At 45.3% G+C, this 27,452-nt stretch overlaps 1 protein-coding gene across 7 annotated transcripts in view; it reads left to right on the top strand.

Moving 5' to 3' along the window:
- Positions 1–2,954: 2,954 nt before the first annotated feature.
- LOC136439628 (uncharacterized) overlaps positions 2,955–27,452 on the top strand; it is a 47,703-nt gene continuing 23,205 nt past the window's right edge. The window contains exons 1-8 of one of the 7 annotated variants that reach the window (XM_066435082.1): positions 2,955–3,080; positions 3,508–4,167; positions 5,494–5,573; positions 6,285–6,539; positions 10,127–10,815; positions 12,096–12,579; positions 16,949–17,126; positions 24,315–24,481. In XM_066435082.1, coding sequence (XP_066291179.1) covers positions 4,163–4,167; positions 5,494–5,573; positions 6,285–6,539; positions 10,127–10,815; positions 12,096–12,579; positions 16,949–17,126; positions 24,315–24,481 — 1,858 coding nt within the window. In that variant the 5' untranslated portion in view covers positions 2,955–3,080; positions 3,508–4,162. Of the gene's footprint in view, positions 3,085–3,507; positions 4,168–4,872; positions 5,003–5,068; positions 5,574–6,284; positions 6,540–10,126; positions 10,816–12,095; positions 12,580–16,948; positions 17,127–24,314; positions 24,482–27,452 lie in introns of those variants that run through there. The other 6 variants (XM_066435083.1, XM_066435086.1, XM_066435081.1 and 3 more) reach the window with 6 other exon arrangements.

The raw sequence follows: 27,452 nt of genomic DNA on the forward strand, positions 1-27,452 counted from the left end.
AATAGAAGAATATAATAGAATAGAATAGAATAGAATAGAGTAGAATAGAATAGAATAGAGTAGTGTAGAGTAGAGAGGAATAGAAAAGAACATAATAGAGTAGAATAGAATAGAATAGAATGGAATGGAATGGAATGGAATGGAATGGAATAGAATAGAACAGAACAGAATAGACGGTGTCATCTGTCTCCGCCGGAAAAGATGTGCATCCTTTTTAAAGACGTCCATCCCAAGCTTTAGTGTCAACATAGTTCTAACCTGTTCGTCATCAAAGTAGTTTTGGAAACAACTACTGACAAACGATGTTTTTGTATATGACTATGGTTAAAGTGCCATAAAGCTTGGTTGAAGGAGCGAGTAGCCTCGTATATACAACTTTATAGATACTTGACCCGGAGAAACAAACAAACTACTGACGTCTTTCTCGGTACCACGACGTCTTGCGATTGATGCGATCAACGTACACATGATAGCAATAGAGGCTTTTCATTTACGTCATGTATAGTAGTTATAACGTTGATATGAATCCCCCGGCGACCATGTTGGTGGGAAATTGTATTAAGCTGAAGCCTCTTCGTGTGTTTTACTGACGTACACTGTAATCGAACATGGCATAGAAGACGTCAAATGAAAAGCCTGTATAAACGTCCTAGATAGCACATGCATAGCTCACTGCGGCATATGTACAGTGCTGACAGAACAATGCCCAAACTCTCTATAATGTCCGAGAGTGACACGTTTTGTGGGGACCGGGCTTGTTTGACAAATGATCACCTTGTTTACAGGTAAGTCAGCTGGTGATTGATGACGTTTGCTGAGCGCCTTCCCACATTCCGGACAGCAGGGCCAGGTCAGCTGGCCTCTTGTCCGCCGTAGAAGAAACATTCCTTCTTCTGATGTTGATATTTTTCCTTATAATCTTGTTCTTTTTGCGTCTTACTGTGGTGTCCTCTGTTGCAAGTATTCTTGATACTAGTACGTCCCGAGACGCCGCACTACTTGCGTTAGAATAAAATGTCCAGAATACCCTCTCCCTGATGAGCCTTTTTAAGGAGTCATCAGGCGTGTCTAAAAAAACCCACCAAGGGCACATTTTTGTGTCCCATCCACTTCTCGCGTAGTCTTCATGTTTTCGTTCAATTTTCTCCGTGATCAATCACTCCAACGCCATTTTTTCCCGATATTTCTATAACAGGTAGTTTTCCAGAGGAAACAAATGTCTTGGTCAGCTGTACTCAGGAACAATGATTGACTTACGTAAACTACTAACTGATTTATTGCGTTTGTTATGAAGTGGTCCGTACCAATTTCTCACAAATGGAGCCATTGACTGCCTGCCGACTCAACACGCTGTCGTTTCCTGGCAACGCTGCCATCACTCATCAACTATAGTCAAAATTACGACCAACGTTGAGAGCTTGATGACCGGTCAGTTGTTATCAGTGAAATACGACCTCACGCGGGCTACTGGGCCGAAAATGTGATCCGTTAGCGGTTTAACGGCGAACTAACGAGAAAGACTATAAAGAATTTGGTATCAGGAACATGTTCTTAGAGATAAGGATAATTGATGACTCATAAATCCCGGGATAGCTATAGGCTGAACCACATGGTCAGCGGCATGGGGTTAGGACATATAGGCGTACTATATAGGTATTCATAAACCATAGGTATTCATAAACCATAGTCTTGTACAAATTTGATACTTGATCCTGTGTTCTATTCAAATGTTTATGAGCCTCTCCGGTGTTTCTTCGACCCTTTACCTACACGTAAGTCAATCGAAGTTAATAAGAATTTGAAATGACCTTTGGGCGTGGATGGAAATGGTGGTAGAGTCTACAAAGCAGTGCCGTGTGTGTTGTTACTGTTTTGATTGTACCTTAATTGCATCTTTACTATCTATTGTCTTATAAGTTTTATCTTCGAGGAGACTATAAAGAGCATCCTCGTTGAGAATCATTACGTGGAGAAACCATCACGGCAGTTCAGATCAGCTCGCTACGCGTCGCTTGTTTATCATATAGGTCACTACATAACCTACTTACTACTTAAAATCATTGTTAGAGGCGTATCCAGAATATGTGCTGCATGTATAAGATATGCACTACTGCATGTAATTCAACAAGCCCGAGCCATGCACAAATACACTGTAGAATATACTGTAACAAATCAGACTCCATTTTGTGTAGACATAATCTACGTAAGCTTACTACTTTATTATTCTTAGAGGCGTATCCAAGAATATGTCCTGCATGTGTAAGATACGTACTTCTGACGCCCGAATCCTGCAATCCAACAGACTACTAGTATATCATTATTCTGCGGTGTACTGTAACAAATCAGAATCCATATTGTGGGGACATCATTGCTAGAGGCGTATCCAAGAATTATGCGACATGTAACGTTATAAGATATGTACTTCTGAAGCTGAATCAAACAGACCATCATTATTCTGTGGCGTACTGTTACAAATCAGAATCCATATTGCGGAGACTACTAGATAACCTACTTACTACTTAATTATTGTTAGAGGCGTATTCAAGAATATGTGCTGCATGTATATAAGATACGTGCTATCCAACAGGCTATATCATTATTCTGCAGTGTACTGTAAGTCTGTAACAAATCAGGAGACATATTGTGGAGACAAAGGTCAATAGATAACCTACTCACTATCTAATCATTGTTAGAGGCGTATCCAAGAATATGTCCTGCATGTATAAGATACGTACTTCTGAACCCTGTAGTCCAACAGACCACTAGTACAGTATATCACTATTCTGCGGTGTACTGTGACAAATCAGAATCCATATTGCGCATGGATTATCCTTGAGATTTGCCGGGCTAATGTCCGTTTAATGCGTCCCTAATGACCAGACACGCTTCACCGCTAATCAGGCCCGTGCTAATCGGATGCTCCGCCCCAGTTCCCAAACAGACCACATGTGTCCTCCATCTTTTAATGTGGTCAAAGTTCAGCTCTCCCGGCATTCCTCCAAGAGAAGTTGCGGTGCGCACGGTGACACAGTCGCCATCTAAGTTTTCGCCTCACCTCAGGGAAGATCGGCAGTGATTGGGTAGGTGTGTAAAGTCATCTGTAATAAGTTAGGACGGCGTGTGTGTTGTTGTTGTCAGCTATCTGTGACAGACTCGGGATCCAGACGAGCTCTAGCACAGGCTGACACATGACTGAGGGATAGACGGTGGGCCCATGGTGGTTCAGTTTAGCTTCGCTTGTCAGGATTGCTGACGGCCTGTCTGTTTCGACGTTTGCGCCGACTACTGTTTCTGGGTTCACTTTGTGTATGCAGACTTGTATGCAAACGGAGAGTCTTGAGTGTATAATGTAGTGCTAGTAATGTTTGAGTTCTTTTTCTCTGTCGGCTCTCGTTGAATCGGGGCTTGTTTTCTCTGTAACATTGCCCGGGCTGATCCTGTTATGTGCTCTACGCTATACATTATGACAATAGCCCTTTGAAACTCTCCCCTCTCTTCAATTACCAGACACGCATATCTCAGCGGGCCTGACCTCCCGAAAGGGACACAAGAAACGGAGGTTTGCAACGAAAACATTGCATCAGGCGACAACAATCGCATTGTTGACTGGGGTACCCACTGTCTTGACCGCAAAGCAGGCTTGGCACGCAAATACTCTCAGCACGGGGGCGGACGACCCTGGTGAACCTGAAACAACCCAGGAAAAAATCTCCTTCTGCGACAAACAAGACGCGCCGTAAATAGGAAGTTCGTCACGGCTGCAGAGATTGGTGGAGCGGCGACTGAAATCCGACCATTTGGAGGGTTCATGTTCTCGGAAAACACGTGGTGGTGACACGGAGGACGACGGCCTGACCCCGTCTGGCTCACGGAAACTGACATCGCCCGATGACAAGTACAATAAATAAGCCGGGATCTTGATTTTCCAGTGGCGGCACCTCATCGACGACGTTCTTTTCTGCACGTGCGTCCTGAGCCTACCTTCCGACGAGTCGTCGTCTTGAGCTGTTCGTGAGTTGTCGTCATCCCCGGTCCCTGGGGGAGCCAGCTAATACCTAGCATTTTCTCCTCGCTTCATTCAGCACTGCCCAGGCAAGCGAGGATAATATCCTTACCCATTCCATCAAAGGTTTGGACCGCAGTTTGAAGAGGATCCTCCGAAATGAGGTAAGCTGTCAGATTTACTCATGTTTTTACTACTGGATGAGACGAGAGGAGGATTAGTTTGAACGCTTTGGAGCAATGTTTATCTTCACAGCACTTTGTTGCCCGTATTTCGTTAGATTTCCTTTATTTGCTCAGTACAGTGAATTAAAGAACGCCTTTATGTTTGTCCTGCGCGAGGGACAGCTGAAAAGGTCAGCCGAAGATAAATCTTGTTCACGGCCCTGCAGTGTAGTGTACTTGTAGTGACGTTTCCTGTGGGACGGCTCAGGCCAACCGGAAACCGTCCGACCACAGGAACGTTCTAGTAGCTTCGGTTAGCCTTGGGCCAAATTCATTGGAAGTTTCTGGCAAAGCTTCTTCCCGTTTAGGAATTATATTTCCATTATCTTTTTTCTATCAAGCCCTTGCGAACGGTCTTTAATCTTTGTAAGGCTATCGGTCTTTAACTTGAAAATGCCCTCGCCCTCTTTCACCGTGGAATATATCAATTGTCCGTCAGGGTATCAGCTGGTAGATAGCGGTGTACTTGGCCGGTTTCCAGACAGCTAGCCTATAGACTTGCGACCCAGTACAAAAGCCTGGACTTCCCCTTCTGAGGGACGGAACAAATAAAACATTACAACACAGGCGTGGTCGGCTGTACAGTATTATAGACCCTTCTGGAGCACCCTTGACTTTGGCGTTCCTTGTAACGTTAAAATCACAAACAAGGTTACACTGCGGAGACAAAGACCTCGCCGACACATTTGACGAACAGACAAACCCTGGTTCGCGTCTCACTTTGTGTAGAAATACCCCCGGCTTTCTAGTGGATGAGATCTTACAAACAGATCAGGTAGGGTTGTATACAAGAGACCACTCCATAGCGCTAACCTCTGACCTCTGATTGGTGGGTCAGAAGTGTCTCCCGACGGCAAGGGAAACTCGAACTGGCACTAGTGGAAGGTCCCGGGAAGTTGTTTCAGTGACTCAACCTACGAGCACAGCGGTCGTAGCGGTTTAGGGTTCGAATCCCAATTGGGACCTGACCGTGACGGAAGGTCGTGGTCATTAGCGCTGTATGCACTTTCTATCAACAGACGTAAAACAACCGGGTTCCACTCGGAACGTGTAGGTTCCCGTCAGGGCGAAGCCAGTCATTTCTCGGGGCTAGTGCCTGGCGCGGGCTTTTGTGGCGGGGCTGGCGGACGTATATCCACACCTTGGGATTTTCCTTATCTGACAGCGGAGGTTCAAGAGATCCCACCACACGGGGAGGTTTAAAGTTCAGGCGTGTAATCGGCAGAGACGGGGAGGAATAATGTGGCCTCTCTCTTCCCATGATAGGTCTCAGAAGATGCTGCTACTGGTATCGGGACTCTTCCTGGTATTGTGGAGAAACGTCGAGGCCGCAGCCGCCGATTCAGGTAAGATTCAGTCCTTGTGATTTCGTGCCTTAGGGGGCCTTTGTGTCGTGTAGTGATTTTAGCCAACAAATCGTTGCTTTAATGTCTCGGGGCTCGCCAAGGAAATGTTCCTAGGGCGTTGCGGGGTAGCAAGCTTCTGGAGTTGATTTAACTTCGATAGCACAAGTACAGCCAAGTTATTTGCCATTCCTTCTAGGGAGGGCATATTTACATACGAAGAGGCCGGTCGCACAAATACCGGTATGGCACAATGTTGTTCTTGCATGGTGGGAAAGATACTTGGTAATCGCCAGGCATTTAAAACCTTGTGTAGTTGTGCCACCACAGCTAGCGTTTGGGGCTGCACCTTTTTTAGAACAGGTGACTCAAGGAAATAACCCTGATGAGGGTACATTTGTTCCACAGTCCGTACCCATAACAGACTTTGAACCCTTCCCATTACCGTACAGTTGGGGTATGTTCTTAATCTAACTAGGTATGGTCCCCCCTTCTTTCCTCGCACCTTAACCTGTTCATTTCTGTGTGTCAGCGCCCGTAACATGTGTTGCCCCGGGGGGAGAGCGACGTGAACCCGCCGGCCACTCAAGGGTCTGACGGAGTCACCGCCTTAATGATCTAAACCAAATATGTGTGGTACTTTACCAAAGCTGAGGTGCATGTGTGCGGTGTGTGTATACCCGTGACGTTGCCCCTACTCTACCCTCCCCACAGCATTGGATCAGTTTTCAAAAACAGCTGGGAGCGGGCTGAGCGTGGTGCTAGGTCGGCACCTGTACAAATACCACTCCGGAGTGGACGCGGAAGAGTGTGCGGGACGATGCGTGCAGGAGGTCGACTTTGTCTGCCGGTCCTTCGATATCAATAAAGTCGGGTGCTACGTCATAGCAGAAAACTGGGCAAGTGCTCCCGAGGACAAGTACAAATGCAAGTCTCCCGAGTGCGGATGGGACCACTTCGAGCGACTAGGTACGTGGCGGCAGCGTCGTTTCCTGGCCTAGTGCTTCCTCGCGCCTGGTCACCCCTATTACACAGTTCACAGGTCCGTCATAACACGGCACCTATGGAGCCTGACGGCCTGTCGAACTTGTAGATAGGGGTGGTCAGGGTGTGTAATGTGCTTGCAGGAGCACGACGGTCTCACGTTCGGAACACCTTCCACTGCGCCTCACTGCATCAAGACCAGCCATGCACTCTCTGATCCTCTCTATCCTGCCTTTTCTGTTGCTGTGCTGTTGCATTTGCCTTTCTTTATGGTTTCTTTCTTTTTTTCTTTCGAAGAATTCTTGAGCGTGTCTTATCCAGGACTTTTCTGTAATCTCAAGGTCACCAGCTACTGCTCAGTTTTGCTGCACACGCGCCCCGCACAGACATAATTGCCGACACAGCACTTTTTTCTCGTCGAGTTATTCATCAGTTGACACTGCACATATCTACTGAAACTCTGTCTACTGATGTCTCATTTCAGGGTTTTTTTTTACCTTCACCAGTCATATTTTGCAGCGCAAAAGTATAATGGCTGTGTGAACTTGGAAAGACTAGAAAATGAGACGACCACTGGGGGAGGGGGACAGTGTCTAAGGTTGAGACCTGTTGCATACGCATAGCGTTAGTGGACAGGCCCTTACCTCAGTTCTGGACATGTATGTAAGCTTCCACACGCCCATTACTTTCGCACAGAGGGCAGACTCGACATTGATTATTTTCACAGACTTCGAATTCATCCCCAAGGGCAGGTCCAATTATGGCAGAAGTCAGGTCTCCCGGTTAGAAATCTGTTCGCGGTTTTCGTTTTCACACCAGGAATGTGGCCAGACACAGACAGGTTTAAAACGTGGTCTGTGGGTTGGTCGTTTTCACCCAAGTTAACCACCTTGTTTTCTCTCTATAATCGCCCAGACGTCTTGTTTTCGCCCTTGTAAGTCGGATTAGGACCATTGTGGTCTGTCCCGGCTGGTCTTAAAACAAGCCACGCTCTGCTTTCTTTATGTACAGTAGGCGTTATGGTTCGGTCGTCAAGAAGCATCGTATGTGCTCAAGAGCGCTATTTCTGGGGCTGAGAAGGGAGGCGTACAAATGTAATTCTATCACGGGTTGGGGGGGACTTACAGAGAAGATCCTATCTCATTGACATGTCACTTAGGGCTGGTTTGGGGCGCTGCGTGTTTGTGTTTCTACCTGTCATCACATTTAGGACAGTGTCGCCACAGGTATGCCCTGCCAAATAACACGCACTATACCATGCCTGTCACGTACATTCCATATTACTAAGTATTCACAAACGAGGGAACATTCTCACCAAAATGACCTGAAACAAAACAGCCTCCCACTTTCAATCAAAATACAGTCGGTTGTTGAACTATTCCGATTCGACTTTACGTCTGCTTCTAGAGTTACTCATTCTATTTCCTCCCCCTTTCAGCCAGCCCTCCTCCTCTCTCCCAAAGCACGTGCGACCCTCTCATCATCCCCGCAAGTCTGGTCTATTCTATCTAACCACAGAAGCCACAACCTTTATCAGATCAGAGAGCTTCTGGCAAATGTGGAGTCCTAACGAGATTTGGTTAAGCCCTTTATATTTAGTAGGTAAGGTAGGCCAAGAGTGCGTGCAAAGCGTCCCTGCCGGCTTAGGCACAACGGCGTCACACAGGGGACCGTCCGAAATGCCAGCAGAACTCTGTTCGTTTGTTTTGTGGCAGGCTGACAGGACAAGACAGAGTGGCATCTCCGGGGAGACCACCAAAGATGGCTTGGGTTGCTAATGTTACGCGTAGCAGGGCGTGCGATAAATGGGACCCGCCGACACAGAGTCTGACCCGCGGTACCTCCACACAGCACATATCTATCGGCTGGACTTTCTTGAAGTATATCTTCTCGCCAAATCCATTACGTAATCTGGTCAAACAATTGATGAAATGCATTCACAAAATGTGTCCAAAACATTTTCATTTGAAAACAATCGTTTGCCCAACTATTTGATGCGAAAACGTCACAGAAAAACAGAAACAAAACAGAAAACGTAATGTAAAGCCTACTAAAGGGGGAAAATCATCCACCTCCAGTGCCACCATTTTCCAGAGAAAATCTTGGCTGTACTGTTGAGGGTGTCAAGGGCGCCCGGTTGCTATTTGTCGTGCATGATGCCGGGTGTTGCCTGTGGGGACTCTGATGATGGGGAAAGCAGTCGAGCCAAGGCCGGGTCGGGCTCTGCCGTGTGCTCCGGAGGCACTGACCTCATTACTGACGATGATTTAAGGTTTGGCAGAACACGGAGGTGCTTCCTGAACGGTTGTACCGCTAAATCGTTAGCCACAAATTATGTGACATTTTCGAAACTGACATTTGCGGACACTAACGCATCAATTTGACGAGTTCACTGTCTTCTTTGGAATGTGAACGTGCAATATTTGTAGATGCATATATGTTTGTCAGCAAGGTAGGATGAAACTAAATTATAAGACAATTATAGACCTATTCAACTCTATAACTGTTTCCCCGTCACAAAGATGCCTTGCCCTATTCTCCAAGCAGAGGGTTCGATCGGGGGCTAGGAGTGTCCGGAATTTTTAACGCTGCATTTCATTGAAAAGAAAGGACACTCCCAGCCTCCCGATCGAACCCTCTGCTTGGAGAATAACCTTGTCCGAGCCTCGTCATTTTTCGTATTTTTTGCAAATCTGCCAAGGAGACCTAGAACTACAGCTGAGAACGAAGGCCGCATCTGTTCCGTCGTAGCTCCTTTATAGAGGTAAACCCCAGGAAGAATGTCTTGCCCCAGTTACCTTGGCTGACCTGATGTCGACACGGAAGCTCCCAGAACAAACCAATGGGAAATGTGCCAAGGAAAACGTGCACGGAAGATTGTAAACATTTGAGCTATTTCCAACACGCCACCCCAGCGTTTTCTAGAATCCCCTGTTGCTCTTCTCGAGGCCGCTCGAAACCAAAGTTTCGAGAACTTCCAAGAAGGACCGCGGACTAGTACTTCCCTCAATTTCGTTTTAAAAAAGGCCTCTGTGGAACGAGGCGATATGATAAAACACATGGTCTTACCCTAGAGGACCCTGGAGCAGTGTGCGAAATGTTGGGGTTAGATGATCAAGTGTGCCCCAAAGCACCTCGCTTGTTCTCGTGCGGGTGAGAAGAATGTACTGTGTAACGAACAGACACATGCTGACTAACACTAACTCTAAAGCCTCGTCACTCCATACACACGAGCAGCTGTCGTGGAGGGGTTCTAAGATCATGTTTGTTATAGTTTCTAAACTAATTTTACCGACCTTGAAGCTGTGGGGATGTTTGGATTTCTGATCAGGAATGGTTTGAATTGTTTAGACGTAAGTGAAATACTTTTTCCTGTGTCTTGAGATCTGTAAGGAGATGAGAACATGATACTAAACAGTCACACTTTCCTCCATCGCGGTTTGCTTATTTGGAGCATCCTGTCCCTGTCACGCACAACAGACAGCTTGTGAGATGTTTATGATAATTGTAGTTGATTACAAGGTGAAACTGATAGCGATACATCACGATGTTCGTCTTGTCTTGATTTCCAGGCCTAAAACCGACGGAGAAGAACGAGGTGTGTTTCACGAAGGAAGGGAAGATCGCATACAACCCTGACACGCAGACCTGCTGTATCGATGGCGTCAAGGAGGGCGCCGAGAACAAGCACATATGCAAGACATGCGGCTCGACAATGTTCGCCATGCCGAAGGACGGTCCCACCTGGAGATGCTGTGGATCAAAACGCGACGTTCCGTACAATCCCGACTCCCACCACTGCTGCTTCGGCAATGTTCGGGAGGGACCCGAAGAGGAAACGGCCTGCTTCCGATGCGGCAAAAATGTCGTGTCCATCCCGGAGAAGGAGGCTGACGACTGGATGTGTTGCGGTAAGAAGAACAAGCCTTACAACACCAAGAAAGAACACTGCTGCTTCGGCGAGGTAAGGGAAGGGTCGGACGAGAAGTTCCAGTGCCAGAAGTGCGGCAAAAAGGTTTTCAGCAAGCCCAAGTCGGACCCGTCCTGGAGATGCTGCGGTAAGAAGAACGACATGCCCTACAACCCCGACACTCACCACTGCTGTTTCCACGAGGTGAAGGAAGGGTCCCAGAAGGAGCACATGTGCCAGAGGTGCGGAGACAACGTCTTCAGCAAGATGATCTCCGAGCCGTCCTACAAGTGCTGCGGGCCTCAGATGGAGCCGTACAACCCCAACAGTCACCACTGCTGTTTTAACGAGGTGAGCCTATGTTCACTCTATGGTTTACTGGAGGATTACTAACGACCCTGGATTAGCTGTAGGTCAGACACATCCAAGTAAGAGAGAAAGTTAATGTGTCCGAATTATCGGCGCGCGCATCTGTGTATAATTGTGTAAATAGACGCATAAGACCCCGTTCACACTCATTTTTTTCAATCGCGATTGAAGTATAATCGCGATTGAATCGATCCGATCGCGATTGATTTTTTCAGTGTGAACGCTCCCAATCGCGATTGGAACGATCCAAAACGATCCAATCGCGATTGGATTGTAACTACCTCCGGAGGTAGTTTGATTGGATTAATCGCGATCGGATCCAATCCAATCCTATCAAATTTTGAGTGTGAACGCAACTACGATTCATTCCATCGCGATCCGCGGGGATTTCGGCCTGTTCAAGGCTAGGGTCGCAACTTATCACATAAGTAATGTACCAAGTACAATGTTTTCCCACCAATCGTCGCTTCATTCACGCTCTCAGATTGTCCTGTCTACAGCACTTGTCGCGTTCATTACCCGTACTACAGCGAGGCCAATATACAAAAGCCTTCGTCGTTCACGCCTTCTCGCGATCATAGCCCGCCGATTGCGTTCCCTTCCACGGCTACAGAATATTCTCCAGAGATACAAAATCATCAAGAGTTGGGGGACTCCCGCCATTTTGTAGTAAGCGACGCCGAACCTTTGACCTCGTGCTTCAATCGCGGTCGGATCACGGCGTACTTTAATCCACTTGGCGAAAAGCAGTGTGAACGCAAAAGTTTCTTTGCGTTCAATCGCGATCGGATCGAACAATCGCGATTATACTTCAATCGCGATTGAAAAAAATGAGTGTGAACGGGGTCTAAGTATGGTTATGTTTGTATGCAGATATTTCTAAATCTATATTTTCAGTCCAAGTATGATGCCATTGTCTGTACGAGTCTATTAGAATTCTCTGCAAATACGTAGCCTGTTCATTCAACTAGGATCATGACGACAAATATGCCGACTTTCATTATAACCCTTTATAGCCCTACGTCGATGACTCGGGTTGTACACTTAAGTTCAGGTAATAAGATACACAGTGCAAAAGTTACTCAAGCAACTGGATAGATTTATTCATCTAAAATCTATCCAGCTCTTTCAGTGACCTTAGGTCTTTTCTATTATAGTCTGCAGTGTTTCCGCCAGAGGGGCGTCCTCCTGTCAAGACATTTTTTCAATCTTGAATCAAAAGTGATAAATCTTGCCCTATAAATCCATCATTGCTTCCACAGGTTCGGAAAGGCTCCGAGAAGAAGAACGTGTGTCAGCGGTGCGGCGCGAACGTGTTCAGCCGCCCGGCCTCGGACCAGTCCTGGTGGTGCTGCGGAAACAAGGACCTGCCCTACAACCCCACCTCGCACACCTGCTGTGGTGGGGACGTCCTCAAGGGGCCCGACGACGACAACGTGTGTCAGAAGTGCGGCGACGTGTCGTTCCTGCGCCCGAAGACGGACTCCCGGTGGCACTGCTGCGGCGACGACAACACCCCCTACAACCCGAAAACGCACTACTGCTGCTTCGGGCAGCTGAAGGACGGGGCGGAGTCGCAGTACACCTGCCTGCGGTGCGGGAAGAAGGTGTCCACGGTGCCCGCTAACGGCCCGGTGTGGGGCTGCTGTGCAGACCTGGCCTACAACACGGAGAAGCAGGTGTGCTGCAAGGACGAGGTCTTCCAGGGGACCAAGTGCGACGCGCCGGGTGTCAAGCCTGCATCTGGTGAGTTGCCATCAATCTCACAATCTCATGTGAATTACTTTACTCTCCAAGCAGATGTTGGCGGAGAAGCTTGGCCCTTTTTATCACATGCCTCGTTTTCTGTCGGCATTCTTCACCTACAGAAAGTGGGTGAGTGCCGACAGAAAACGAGGAATATGATAAAAAGGTCACAATCTTCGCCACCAACCTCTGCTTGGAGAGTAAACTTTTATTACCTTTTGTCTGAAAGAAGGTGGCATCGTGTCACAAATTTCAGATGGCGAAGTAAACGTGTTGACATCTAAACTTAAACAAATCTTTTCCAGTTCATCTTCTTTAAATTGATCTTCAAATCATTTAAGACATTCAAGAAATTCGAAACAATGTACGATGGTTGCTCCCTGAGCATATCAACATCATCCTGTGAACACGTACGTTCTAGCCTTCCTTCACCCCGACATCTACTGCCTACAGATAAGCGACACGACCTCTCACTGATTCAACAACACGTATAAGACAGACCAGTCAATCTCGCCAGGAAACAAAGATATCTTCTCGGACAGCTGTCTGACAGACCTTACGACACAAGTCACTTCGAGTTGGATCGACATTTACTCTGTCCATGTACCGTGGGCTGTCTGTCACCTCACTGTAACATCGACTGGTCTTTTCCAGTCCTTATCTCGACTTTGATTTAATCGGTTAAAGTGGGGCGGAGACCCCGGCCTCGACCCAGGTGCCCCTTTCCAATCAAGGAACATTTACAATTTACCATTCATTTCGTACCAAATAGGTTCGAATGAGGCAACTGAAACCGAATGTCTCTGGGGAACCGTTGAACTGTATACCTCTGTGCAAGGAGGTTATAGGCCTATACCCTCTTTGCTCTGTTTCGGGCTAACGACTGGCAACATTTTCTCTGTCCATCCCTATTCTCGTCCTATTAGTACTAAGTACTACTTATATTTTCCAATCTTCTCTACGTCCAGTTTTGAAACATTGAATGTTGAAAGGCAGTTCACTCAGCTTTGTCACTTTTGACTAAAACGACGTTAGGCGCCAATGGGTGTCACACACTTGACATTATCACTTCCAAATCTTCAAACATTTGTCAGGTTGGGTCAATGCACCGACCTTCCTTGTCTTGTATGTAGGAGATGTATACAAAGATACAGTCCCATGTCATACATAGCACGACTTAAGGCTACTCCAGTTTCATGACGTTGATAGGTGCCTTGTGGAGGTCAGTCCACCCCTCTAGGACGGCCTGGTATCCATCCCATCACTAAGATAAGTAAACCGGCTTTAGTACAAATAAATAAATGTGAGCTTTCCTAGGAAAATGTAAACCAGCGCGGAAAAATGTTTGCGGTGACAACACAGGGGTCAACACAAAGCCAGGAGAAATGTTTCAGGGAATGCCTCCCGCTCCCGACTTGTTTAATTAGGGGACAAGGGACACGTACAGCAGATTTAGGCAAGTGGAATAGTTGGGATTTTTTGCCCTGGGTAACGATCCGTTACCTAGATGTATTCAACGCGAAGAGAACAACTCAATACTGATTATTTACATTATTAGTGGTAATGAGTATTTTGTCAGCACAAAAATCTGCTAGGGTCATGACACAGTTTCTGTGTGGCGCTCCCCCAATGCCCTCATTAAGAGAATTAATCACTTCTAAATCGGTCTTTTTTCCTGGCCATGGGGACGGGGAAGTTGTCAGTAAATAGTCCTAGAGTTGTCAGTACATGTTATAAAGATGGTCTGACCCAAGGCTGTGTGCAAATCGCTCTCCTACATTGTACCTTAAATACACTCGAACCACCAATCTACATGCAGTGCAGGATGGTTCAGTTTCAGAAATTAAAGACTGGTAAAGCCGATAGATTAAGTGATATATCAGTTTCTTTTGTTCAAAGTTATTAAACCTTAAGTTATTATTGAGAAGCTCAATCGACCTGCAGGCCGCTTTTTATTGAGGTCATAAGGAGGAGGTAAGGGTCAATATAACAGAACATGAATGATGTTTACGAAACGGTTATAATTTAAGCCGTTGTGATTTATTCAAGTTGTGTACTAGACTATTCTTCCTGTCTTCCCTGAAGAATATTGATGACTATTCCCTCCGGCCATCGATGATGATACAAAGCAAGAAACAACAAGATTTTGTTTTCAAAACACACCTGGAAATTTGTCCTACCACCCACGAAGGCCGTCTTTGAAAACTAGAGCCGATGGTATTTTTTCTAATAAATGTTTTTCCTGGTCCAGACGTCGAAAGGATAGCAGTGGAGACCAAAGGGAGGATCTGTACATAGTACACGTCTGGAGAGGATTATTGTAATCGAGGATCTAAACTATATGGTCGATCCTAACTACCACGACTTTTGCGCTGTCCTTTGTTCTTTGCCTGAGCAGGCCAACAGGAATAAGCCTAGCCCGGTAGCCATCCATGTTATATCTGCCGAGGCTCTTTCGTCTTCTACTGAAATAGTTGTGGAGAGGACGAAAGAGATCTAGACTCGTTATTAATAAACTATGACAGGGGGTAGATACCGGGCTAGTACTTTCTTGATATATGCCGCCGTCTATTAAAAACAGCAGAGCTCACAAATGACTTGGATTCAGGAACAAGGTGTACAATAGTGTCTTCGTGATAAATGCCCGTAGCGGGGGGGGGGGGGGTGTCGGAAGAACAAAGCCGAGAAAAGACCAAATTTAGGATACCTTTTCCACCCTCTCACTGGACCCGCGGCACGCTGGCGGCGTCGCTGCGGCCGATCGAATTGACAAAGCACTGAACGAACTTCATCGACAAAAAACGAATCTTTGTGTGTTTTGTTGTCTTTTTGGTCATACTTGTACGTTTTGAATGATATCCCCATTATAAAGTCAAGGGTAACACAAATCTAGTTTAGGACGCAGCGACGCCGCCAGCGTTCCGCGGGTCCAGAGAGAGGGCTTTACACCCTCCCCCAATGTCGTACCATGAACCCCCGCCGCCCCATAAGAAACCTCTGATCGTTGCCCTCCCTTTTGTCCTCCAGTGGGCCAGCTGGGCCGCTTCAGTTGCCCTCCCTGCCCTCTTCAGTCCTGAAGCTGAACAAACATACCGTTGTCTCTCTGTCCCCATCCATTCGCAAACACTAGAATCTGCTGACCCCCATGTCGTACAATCGTTCATTGTGCCCGCTGTTGCTGTATTTATACTATCTTCTAACAACTTCGCGTTCCTCTTTCCACTCTGTCAGTATATCTGGGTCAAGTGTCATTGTTGATCTTCCCCGTATCGGTGGCAGGGAAGAAAGTATGGCCTTGTACGTCGCCAGTGTGTTCCGCCGTTTTTCTATGAATCCTGGCTTGATTAAATGTCTCGTTTGGCGAGGATACAAGAAGCCGTGTTTGAACCGTGGAAATCAGAGGTCACCATCTTACATCCATCCCAAACATTTAATGACACGACTTGGCTATCTATAATAAGTACATGCTTCAGCCATCTTGGGACCATGATTTACGTTCTTATCGGGCCCAGCTTATTTACATTCTTTCATAGGTGAGATAAGAGTGCCTCAGTGGCATACACGGAACAATTACGGACCCAAATCAGTGCTGTTCACCTCGCCCAGGTCTTGTACAATATATCATCTCATGAATTAGACTGTGAAATGGTGCAGACTGAAAACAATGGTGAAAGAGAGGGTCTAATAAATGCATTTTAAAAGATGACACAAGATAAAAAGCTCAGTATCTTTTTTTTATCTTCTTCGGCTACTTCTTGTATAATCTACTCTAAGTTTTTGCCCTCAGCTTCTTTTATCATTGTTTTTCTTAATTGTACCTTGAACTAGGTTCAATTTCATACCTAATTGGACAGCGATTGCACTTACATGCCCGTGACGTTAAAAGTTATAAACGACGCCATATTGGTGGGGTGGATGGATCCAAGATAGCGACTGCTCATTCGAAATAACCATGATGCTTAGTAGGAAATAATTACTGTACACTCTTCTGTTGGAACAAGCATTGAGAAAATGAGGCAAGTTAAGGTACAGGGAAATGATATGTGCGGACTATGTCGACGCAATGACGTTGACTTTGACAAGATGGCGGACATTAACAATTCCCGTTGTTATCATTATATGTCGAATTATAGTCTGTTCTCTGTGAGCCTTCTACCACTATGTTACAAATACTTACAATACATCACTTTTTGTCATTTTCTAACATAAGTTGGTGGTTTTGTGACTTCGTTTCATTGGGTAGGTTGGTTACTTGATGAGTCGATTTATTGACTGATTGATCGATCGATCGATCCATTGATTGATTGATTGATTGATTGATTGATTGATTGAATAATTTTGACTAATACATCCATTTTTCCTGCTGTAGACCTAGCCGAACAGACGAAACAAGGTGAGGACCCGGGAGCGTACAACGCGGATCCGCAGGGGTCCGAGGCCCCCAAGGAGCCGGCCTTCAAGCCCGAGGGCGAGGAGGCAGGGACCGGCGGCTGCAGCGTCAACACGGGCGGGCGGCAGTCAGCCACTCAGATCTGCTGTGGAAACAGGTCAGGCGCCGCCCTTCTCTCACCACCCATTGTACCGCACACTTCCCAGCGGATACAGTTGAACAAACGACACTAAACAGCACCTTCTTTTTCCCGGACACAGGATCGCCAAGTTGTCACGAAAACAGGTCCTGATTTATAAGGGCGTCCATCATTCTTGTAGCTTCATGTATATTATTCGTCAAATTCAAACACGGGACAAAACTGAAATAAATGAAATTTCTCATGTTTTGATGGCCCAATCCTCGAACCTTTCTCGAATACCCGCACAGATCGTTACCAATACCAGTCTACTCTTAATGATTCGTCGTCGAATGCATTCGAACCTTCTTTCAGTGCCCACACAGTTTTGTCAATAATTGACACATGTACAATTCTTCTCTTTTTGATTCGTCGTCGAATGCATGTGTTGTTTCAGCGTGAAAAACAAGCAGTGGGAAATTTAAAAGCTTTGCCGACCGATTTGAGGTGTACAGGCTATTCTATCTCAATACAATGCAATCTCACTGCACAAAGTTTACCTGGCTTCTCTTTCCTTGGAGAACACCTGTTTGTTCGGAACAACAAGTCCAGCTTGATACGCGCTGATAAGTGAACCCAGGAAATTCCTGGCCAAGGTTTATTTTTAGAAGCAAGGCACATGAGTACATAGAAACAACAGAGGAGATAGTGAAGAATGAGAAAGGATACTGGTACGTGACCCTTCATGACATACGTACGTGATATCGTACCTGGCTGTTATCAAAGCACCATAGGTTCTAACATCAACGTTTCATACGAAAAACGTTTTAGACTGTTGGAATGTGATGATAAGGTACCAATTGTCCCTCAGGAAGTTACGCCCCGTTTTTGTAGCTAAAGGCACCTAGTTATTATAGTTGCATACCGCAAAACAGGTCAGCTTTTCACAATTTGTGTCGGTTGTATGATTAGTATCAGGTAACTAGGCTTCAAAACGGTAGGCTGTTTCTGTCGTCGTACTGTAAAAGGGGAAAGTTCGCGGTGGTTTTAAGTTCGCGGTGACCTCTTCACTGTGAACTTATATTCAAATAACCGCGAACATTTCCACTTTTACAGTAAAACTCTATGTTTCAACCGCGAACTTAAAACCACCCCAAGAACTCAATTTTCATTCTCCCCAACGCGAAATCAAATCGCTGTCAACATTTTCCCTTTTACAGTATTTTTTCTTCGAGATTTTCTTTCGCGACGTTTCTGGGCATCAATTTAAGCTAGTCCCAAACCGCATGCCATATACAGATTAAGGTAAGGCCGGGCTGGGCACGTGGAATGTTAGTCGGTTTCCGCTCCGTCTACCCAGGTGAGGCCTTGCAGGTGCGGCTTTAACGTCCGGACCGGACACAGGAGTCAATCTCGCTAACCTCTAATTACAGGGTTTGCTGCAGATTTGATCGCTACTGCCCCAGCTACAAACGAGCACCGGTAGGCAGATGAAGACCGGTAGAACCCCTATCAAAAATACATTCTTCATTTCTTGTCCTCGGAAAAAAAACACACTAAAAACCCGTGGCCGTGTAAAGACACAAACTTACATCTTCTTGTAGACATTCTCCGCATTCTAGGGAACCAACAAAGGTCAAACGACTTTATTTATCGGATATTTGGTTCGCTTACGGGACGTTACGCAGTAAACATATGAAGCAGTAATTAGACTTTGCCATAACAGATGCGAAGGACCCGGCGACTGATCCCGGTGAGTTATTTATAGACGTAAAACACACACTTAAACCACCAGGGTAAGATGGGGATCACATTGCATGGCTGCTTAGTGTGGAGACAAGTGCCCTGTAGAACAAACGTCACGTGATCTCTGCTCTCCGATGCCTGCATGATTTATCATCCGACGTCACTTAAGAATTTTATCGTCCTTTCTGTACACGCTACAACAACTCGGGGCGTCGGAAATTTCCGTAATCCGCGGTTTCCGGTTCTTTGGCGTGTGAGAAAGGGACATGTTTGAGGACACGGACACCGGTGGTTTCCTGTCCGCAGCCAGCCGCAGACATGACGGCTACCCCAGACACAGCCCTTCTAGACGTTTCGTCACGTTTCGTTTGTTCAGCGTTACTCGATTCTGGCGTGAAATGGGTCAGCCCACCTGTAAAGTAAAGGGGCATTTTTCTATGTAAACGTTATCAGTGTACCTGACCTGTTCCTCCGTTGTCAGACAAGCCCGACGTCAGAAAGGTTGCACGAAGTCTGCACAAAGTTGTCGACTGTAACCCCCCCAGCTCCATATCTCTATATCTGTGATATGAATGTCTCAACTTTCTCAAATTATGATATCACCCAGTTCCAGAATTTGTCTTCTTGCCTTATTATACGGAATTTGACAACTAGCTGTGTCTGTCTCGACTAAATTATCGAAGTCCTTAATTAAATTCGACCCATCATAAATACGTGTCAGACATGTATTGTCCATGTTTAGTCCTCGTGTTAAGTTAACTTATGAACTGTCCCAAGGATGAACCTTAAGTGACACTCGTCGTTTCCTCATTACTTAAAGAAGAACAACAAGGGAAGAAAACTTGGGAAGTCCTGTCTTGGCGAAAGCTAGCTCAAGTTTCGCCAACACGACGAGTGTCACTTAAGCTAATGGTTCATCCTTGGGACAGTTCATTCATGCGTGGAATGCTTCAATATGAACGAGGCTGCCTCCTTGCTCTGACACGTCGCGTCCTTGTGACGTCGTCTACCTTCTCGTCTTATCTCTAGGACTCACGATGATCGAAGTGAGCTCGCAGGTGCTTTAGTTTACGCATAGCTTTTTCTGTTACAGTGTTTATACTGCATTTTCTATCGACGTAGTAGACTTGTAAATATCATCGCATTTTCAACTCACCTGGATAAGGCAAGGTCGTTGTTCTATGACGACAACAAACACAATCCATCCCAAATAATCGTTCTCCCTAAGTAACATACGTCAGACATTGACATGTACACTTGAATTCTCAGTGCGTCACTTCCCCAGAGATAAGACTCAGCCTTGAAACGTTTGAGTTCGCACGTAAGGACTAAGAACGATAAGAAACAATAGGAGTTGGCGTATGGTGCGGTGTTAATGGCTAGATAACGGGAACAAGTTTGTAACATTATCTGTAATCAACCCCAAGGCACAAGGCTAATGTACTGCTATTCTCCAAGCAGAGGTTTCAATCGGGGGGCTAGGTGTGTCTAATAGGTCTAAATAAGTGGAAATATGCAGGTACATGTACATATATTAAACGAATTCAGTCTTGTCCGGAGTTTGCACGGTCTTGAACAGAAACACTGTTCGATCGATGTCTGAAAGCTGTGGACAGGAAACCGCGCGGTCTACGTCCATGTTAGAACGGAAACGAGATTTCTATTTTAGACATTGAGTATCCATTCATCATCCCTGAGACCAACTGGTTACAGAAGAGGGGCGATACCAATCCGTCTGACGCCCCTGTGATGAAGTGAGAAACAAAAAGAATTTGTAACGTCATGCCCAGGAGGGGTCTTTTGGCGGGAAGCCTAGCTGATGAAATGTTCTATTTTGCAAACATTGTCCTCGCTGCAGGCCACCGTTCTTTCTAAACAGATTGGCTTACCGCTGACGGTGCTAAACGGTGTCTAGACTCTATTCAAAATGGTCCCCAAGCCTCACATTATGGACGAAGGTCAACTGGGCCGGAAACCGTTGCGGTGGTGGTCTTCTGAGGCCTCCTCACAAGAACGGGATAAAGGAGGACTGGGCTGCGACTAAAGACTCTGGATCTGTCTTATCGCTTGAGAGGGCCCGAAGGATTGGAAATGGCCTTGTGTCCTTCAATTAGAACATTGAGAGTTAATTGCGCGTTAATGACAACGTGTATGGCGTGCGCTGTAGACATAACATCGTACAACAGATGCAGGTGCTTGTACAAAACATGTCAAGGTACAGTGGATGTAAACATGTATACACCTGCTTCAATGGTAGGAATTTCCAACTGTTATTAAATGAGTGGTCAAAGAGCATGGACAGAGGGGTCTAATGAGTCGGGAGAGGGGCGAAATGGGAAACATAGAGCCCTCTGTTCTCTCAGATACGGCGGAAGGTTTGATCGTTAAATTCTACAAGCTAATACATAATTTGCATATTGTCAAATTGAGTTCTGCATTAACCTAATACAAAGGTGGATTCTCCTGCTCTGCGGTGTGTTGTGATCTGCCCCTGTATGCAGACAAGAGAACAGCTGATCATGATGGTCTTCAACCCTCCCAATCAAATTTCACAAATTCAATGTTCGCTTGGTTCCACTGAAATAGGCAGCATACGTCATCAGGAGAAATACGATTGTAGGAATACGAGCTAATGTAGCTCCAATGATGTGTAAAGACGTGCTAAACTCAGTACCGACACCCCTCCTCGTCTGAGTAAAAGTCTACATATCGACGGGGTGTTTTAGGCTGTCAGTATATAAGCATTTGTGCAGGGGAAGTGTAGACTTTATCTCGGGTTAGATAAAATTCTTATTAAGACCAGATGTCGGATACAGTAAAAGGCCTAAACATGGGCAGCTTTTAACCGCCAAGGTCAAGGTCATTATGTCTAAAGGTCGAGTGTGGTGATGGAGTTGATGACCTTAATCACAAGCGACACTAAATACTTTGTGCTGATGTCGGTACGAGGACCTCTGAAAATGGTTATGTTGTCGTTAACGTGGAAGATGCCAAATCTTTAGTCACTGTTGAACGTCCCAACTTCCAACAACATATCAACTGTTCTCAGTGTACAATAAATCACTTAGCCGACTGTAACACCATCCAAACATTATCTTACAACTAGAATGGCAACATTTTCGGGAAAATGCAGGATATTCCCCTCCCATTACCTACACCTCATATATGACATTCTTAGCATTGACTGTAAGGGTATTATGAAGTTTCTGCATAAATTATGCAAACGAGGCCCTCATTAGCATAATTTATGGCCAGGTTTTCTGACCTTTCCTAATGGTACCTACATCTCAGATATGACATCCGTAGCTTTTACGGTAAGGAAAATACAAGTTTATGCATAAATTGTGCAAATAAGGTACTCATTAGCATAAGTCATGGCCAGGTGTGTTCACCTTTCCTAAAAGTACCTACATCTCAAATATGACATCTGCAGCTTTTACCGGAAGGGAAATACAAGTTTCTGCATAATTTATGCAAATGAGGTCTTTATTAGCATAATTTATGGACAGGTGCTTTCATCTTTCCTAAATGTACCTACATCTTCAAGATGACATCCGCAGCTTTTACGGTAAGGGAAATACAAGTTTGGGCATAAATTATGCAAATGAGGTCCTCATTAGCATATTTCATGGCCAGGTGTGTTCACCTTTCCTAAAGGTACCTACATCTCAAATATGACATCTACAACTTTTACGGTAAGGGAAATCCAAGTTTATGCTTAGATTATGCAAAGAAGGTCCTCATTAGCATAATTTATGGCCAGGTGCATTCACCTTTCCTAATGGTACCTACATCTTAAAGATGACATCCGCAGCTTTTACGGTGAGGGAAATACAAGTTTATGAATAAATTATGCAAATGAGGTCCTATTTAGCATAATTAATAGCCAGGTGTGATCACCTTTCCTAAAGGTACCTACATCTCAAATATGACATCTGCAGCTTTTATGGTGAGGGAAATACAAGTTTCTGCATAAATTATGCAAATGAGGTCCTCATTAGCATAATTCATGGCCAGGTGTGTTCACCTTCCTTATAGGTACCTACATCTCAAATATGACATCTGCAGCTTTAACGTTAAGGGAAATATAAGTTTCTGCATAAATTATGCAAATGAGGTCCTCATTAGCATAATTTATGGCCAGATGCATTCACCTTTCCTAAAGGTACCTACATCTTAAAGATGACATCCGTAGCTTTTACGGTAAGGGAAATACACGTTTATGCATAAATTATGCAAATAAGGTCCTCATTAGCATAATTCATGGCCAGGTGTGATCACCTTTCCAAAAGGTACCTATATCTCAAATATGACATCAGCAGCTTTTCCGGTAAGGGAAATACAAGTGTCCGCATAAATTATGCAAATGAGGTCCTCATTGGCATAATTTATGTCCAGGTGTGTTCGCCTTTCCTAAAGGTACCTACATCTCAAAGATGACATCCGCAGCTTTTACGTTAAGGGAAATACAAGTTGATGCATAGATTATGCAAATTAGGTCCTCATTAGCATAATTTATTGTCAGGTGTATTCACCTTTCCTATAGGTACCTACATCTCAAATATAACATCCGTACCACGTAACATAAGGTACATATAACTTTCTGTAATACCATTAGTAGAGCTAGCACCTCACATCTACTTGGTTTTTGGCAGAAGAAAGAAGAAGAAGAAGAAGAAGAAGAAGAACAGGCAAGCAAAAACAGTATATCCCCCTTCCCACTGGAAGGGGAATATAACTAACAGTTTAAGACCTTTCCATCGCTGCTGGTGCATTTGAGCCCCCCCCTCCCTTCCCACCACTCGCGAAGTATTGCCAATATGGCTGGTATCAATTTAGCAAAGGCTGTTGGGTTTGCTTTTAAAAGAAACATAGATATAAAGGCTGTTCTGTTCCTGACCACTATGGGCACGCCAAGAACGAGCTCTTACGAGAAACTAAAATCAAACCACATTCGTCAGTGCGATTTGCCATGCATACCAGACATGTTTAAGTACATCGCAAGGAACAGCTATGGCTGCCTGGTTTGAGCTTCTTTCCTTTGCTGTCATTCTGGCGTTGTCTCAAGCTTGTCGCATGTCGAGCTTGTTCCCACCGCATATTAGGTTACTGCCGTTACTGTTCGATCCCTGCCAGCGGATGCATCTACTAGGCCGACACAGTGACGTGGTGGCCTGTTTACTGCGGTAAATCAGTTCACCTTGCTACGTCCGCCTGTCCACACCTTGTGAACGCTCTCAATATTTAACGTCACCATGGTTTCTTAAGGGAAAGCAATGTTGTTTCAAATGTTGACATTGAGTTAACTGCTGCCATTTTTACGATTGATCAAATTGTTGTCAGGGGTAGATGATGTAGAATTTGCAGCAAATTGTGATTTTTGTCCTGCGATTGATGGGATGCTGTCGACAATGCATATGATGTTCTCTGCATGATCGTGAAAGTACAATGAATTCTAACCGAGTCTCTCTCGTGTTTCAGGTTCTATCCCGGAAATGTGGCCATCAACGTTTGTAAGACGTGTGGAGCTCACTTCTTTGTGGACACTTTATTGGAGACGCCGAAGAGATGCTGCGGAGAAGCTCCGATGAACCCCGAGACTCAGGTCTGCTGCAGGGGCAAGGTCGTCGAAGGAAAATCATGTGACGGTAGGATTGCAATCTTCTACACTTGTTAAAGTTTCATGACTTTGAAACAATAGTTTATGCTTGTGCCTTTCCTATGATGATGATCCACTGTATTCTGCAGCTCAGGTAGATGTAGAAACAACCTCTGGCTGTATTCAGTCTTTCTTCATATCTTTCCACTGTGTCTTTCCTATGGTTATACGAAATTGGATCATTGGGGGAAATGCCGCCAACAGGTGTACGGTTTCCGGGTTGCAAGTAGACCATGTAACTAGAAACATTTGTGGACACTATTCCCATATCCCAAGAGCGCCCCGCATTTGACAAGGTACACAGTACTACACACAGAGGCTAATTCTCCTGGAGCCAAAGAGCTTATTGTCGTCTCAAGACTTTCCGAGAAACAACGTCCTGTAACAGTGGTGCAAGGTGTTGTAAACACATTGGCGTTTTCTTGCTGATGTACATGTGTTTTATTTCCTGTCGTAACGTTTTGGTTCTTAGTCGGCCTGATATACTACAAAGCTAGGATTAAGCCAAGGTATTGAAAAGGTCAGAGGTAAGCGTAAGGATTACCCATGGTATGAAATGTCGAGCACCCTGATTACCATATTAACCTTATCCGTTCAGTCATGTAGCCAGGAAGATCTAGGAAATACCTCAGTCCCACTTATCATGCAACCATGCATGCCGTCGTCCTTGGACCGTCGGGCCTATATCTTTGTTAAGTATTTATGTGTAAGTACAACAAAACATGTAAAGGCGTTGGTGTTTGTAGGGGATCTCATAGATGGGGCTCATGGTGAGCCTGACGGGACCAATGACGATCAGCGTCCTTGTCTGCGCGCCGGAATCAGTCTTCTCATTGTTTGTTTTATGCATTCCAATGTCGGAAGGTAGATATATATGCAGATACCAGCTAATGTCGCCCCTTAGCTTTGGTATGTCATAGGTTTTACCAACTGCCAGGGATCAACTCATCATACAGTTTACCCAGCACATTAACGATCTAACGGGACTTGTCCGTGTTGTGGCTAGACGGATGGTTTACATGGCTAAGGTGCTTTTCGTCTTTCTTGTCAAGTGTAGACAGTTTGCGAACTGACTGACAATCTGTCCCATAGCATGCTTGACGACTGAGTATGAACAGCATTCTGTGACACTTGGCAGCTTTAGGCCGTGAAAACATGGTACCAAGTCATCTGGCGAGGTGGTGTCAGAAGAGTCTCGCTGCTTGGCACTTTCTTTGACAACTATCTGGCTTGCACTACTGAACATATGGAACCACTCGAGAATTCAGTCCCTGATATTAAAGAGTTTCACAGAACACGTTACTCATCGTTAGTTTCGCTACCATATTCCAAAACTACGGAAGTGTTTCCTTACAAACACCAGATCGATGACGACAGTGGCCGTCTCGTTGGCAGAGTCTGCTCACAAATAAAGTTGTTTTCCACCGGCCGAGATGCCGTCTTGCGTATCGCCTCTTGCGAAGGTCAAGGAGATTGTTGCCGTGTTCATTGACTGTTTTGCCTGTCATGTTGGCCTGAGTGTCTAAACAGGCCGCCTGTGTTGGCAGTATCACGGTTGTTTTGAGTACAGACAACTGGAACTTTAACTTCAAAGAAGGACCCTTCTTCACTTTCAGTGGCATTTCTTGGACGACTTCCAGTCGGCTGTTTTACGTGAGGATTTGATGGTGTCTTTCATCACTTAGAACATGATGGATGTACGGGCACTTGCTTGGTTCCCGGCCTTCAGCGACTGCAACGTTAGGGCGTTTCGCTGGAGGTCAGGAAAGGGTGGACAACTCAGTTTGATACGGAACAGCCCCGTCGCCAATCAGTGATATTACGGTTGTGTTTGCAAGCAGCTGGCGGTTTCAGAATTGGATTACGAATGAAAAGATTATTGATAATCGTTTTAGAGCATTGTCAAATGTCTTCTTCCTGGGATTTTGTTCCATTGATAAGGGACCATGCTACAAGCTGTCCATTTTTGTCATGCCTGTCGTGTCTCGTACATGTTGAGACACACCAGTTGTGACTGCCTGTGTCATGTCACAGTAACTTTCAACTATTTAGTGACATCGTCCTGCCACAAAAACAATATGTCATGTGCGTTCTTTTTCCTCATGTCGGTCCCTGCGATTTCTTAATGTTCATGTCTGATGTTGATGTGTGTTCATACTAGAACGACAAGACCACTTTCTATTGTGAACGTGTTTTTACATTAATATATGCTCGTTTAGAACAAGATTTATGTATTTTGATTAAAAGGCCAGGATTTCTGGAATTCGAAGAATCAATTTTGGCAAAATATTTCAGTTGTCCTCCTACGCGCATCTCGGGGCTTACCCTCGCTCGTAATGGAAGTCCAGCTGGAAGTCATCGTTCCCATGACTAGTGAAGTTCTACGTACACCAGAAGGTCCATTTGTCGTTACGTTTCACAGTTGTTAGGCTCTTCTTTCCCACTTAACTACGGGAAATCATTAAAAACTGTATGACGTCATGGTCTATCGAAACTCAACTGGTACGTCATAACGTTTAAGTGTTCCCATTTCTTAGTAGCCCACTCAAGTACAAATGTATTCGTATCGGGCTGTATAAGGTTTCTGCGCGTGACCTTGACAGGATAGTCAACCAAGACGTGTACATCACGTTCTACTTAGTACCGAAAAGGTCAAAGTTTCATAAACAAACTTTCCTCCACCGAAGTCATTTATCTGAGTGAACCGTGCTGTGCTGGATGGCTACGGTCTGTTTATTGCTTTCCGCACACATTTAATCATTTGTGCAAACAGTTGATAAAACATCGAGGATTGTGTATTTTTCTTCGCGTGCCCTTTTTAAGACGTGTTTCCTGTGAAGTTTTGGTTCCATATGCCTCTTGTTTCAGCAACAGCCGCCTTCTATCGGCGTGGTTTGTGTGATGTCCCCTCTGCCCGTGATCTGTTTACGCTGCAAGGTAAACGTGTTAGCCGTATTGAA

The sequence above is a fragment of the Branchiostoma lanceolatum genome, chromosome 8 (genome assembly GCF_035083965.1).
Source record: "Branchiostoma lanceolatum isolate klBraLanc5 chromosome 8, klBraLanc5.hap2, whole genome shotgun sequence".
Lineage (NCBI taxonomy): Eukaryota > Metazoa > Chordata > Leptocardii > Amphioxiformes > Branchiostomatidae > Branchiostoma > Branchiostoma lanceolatum.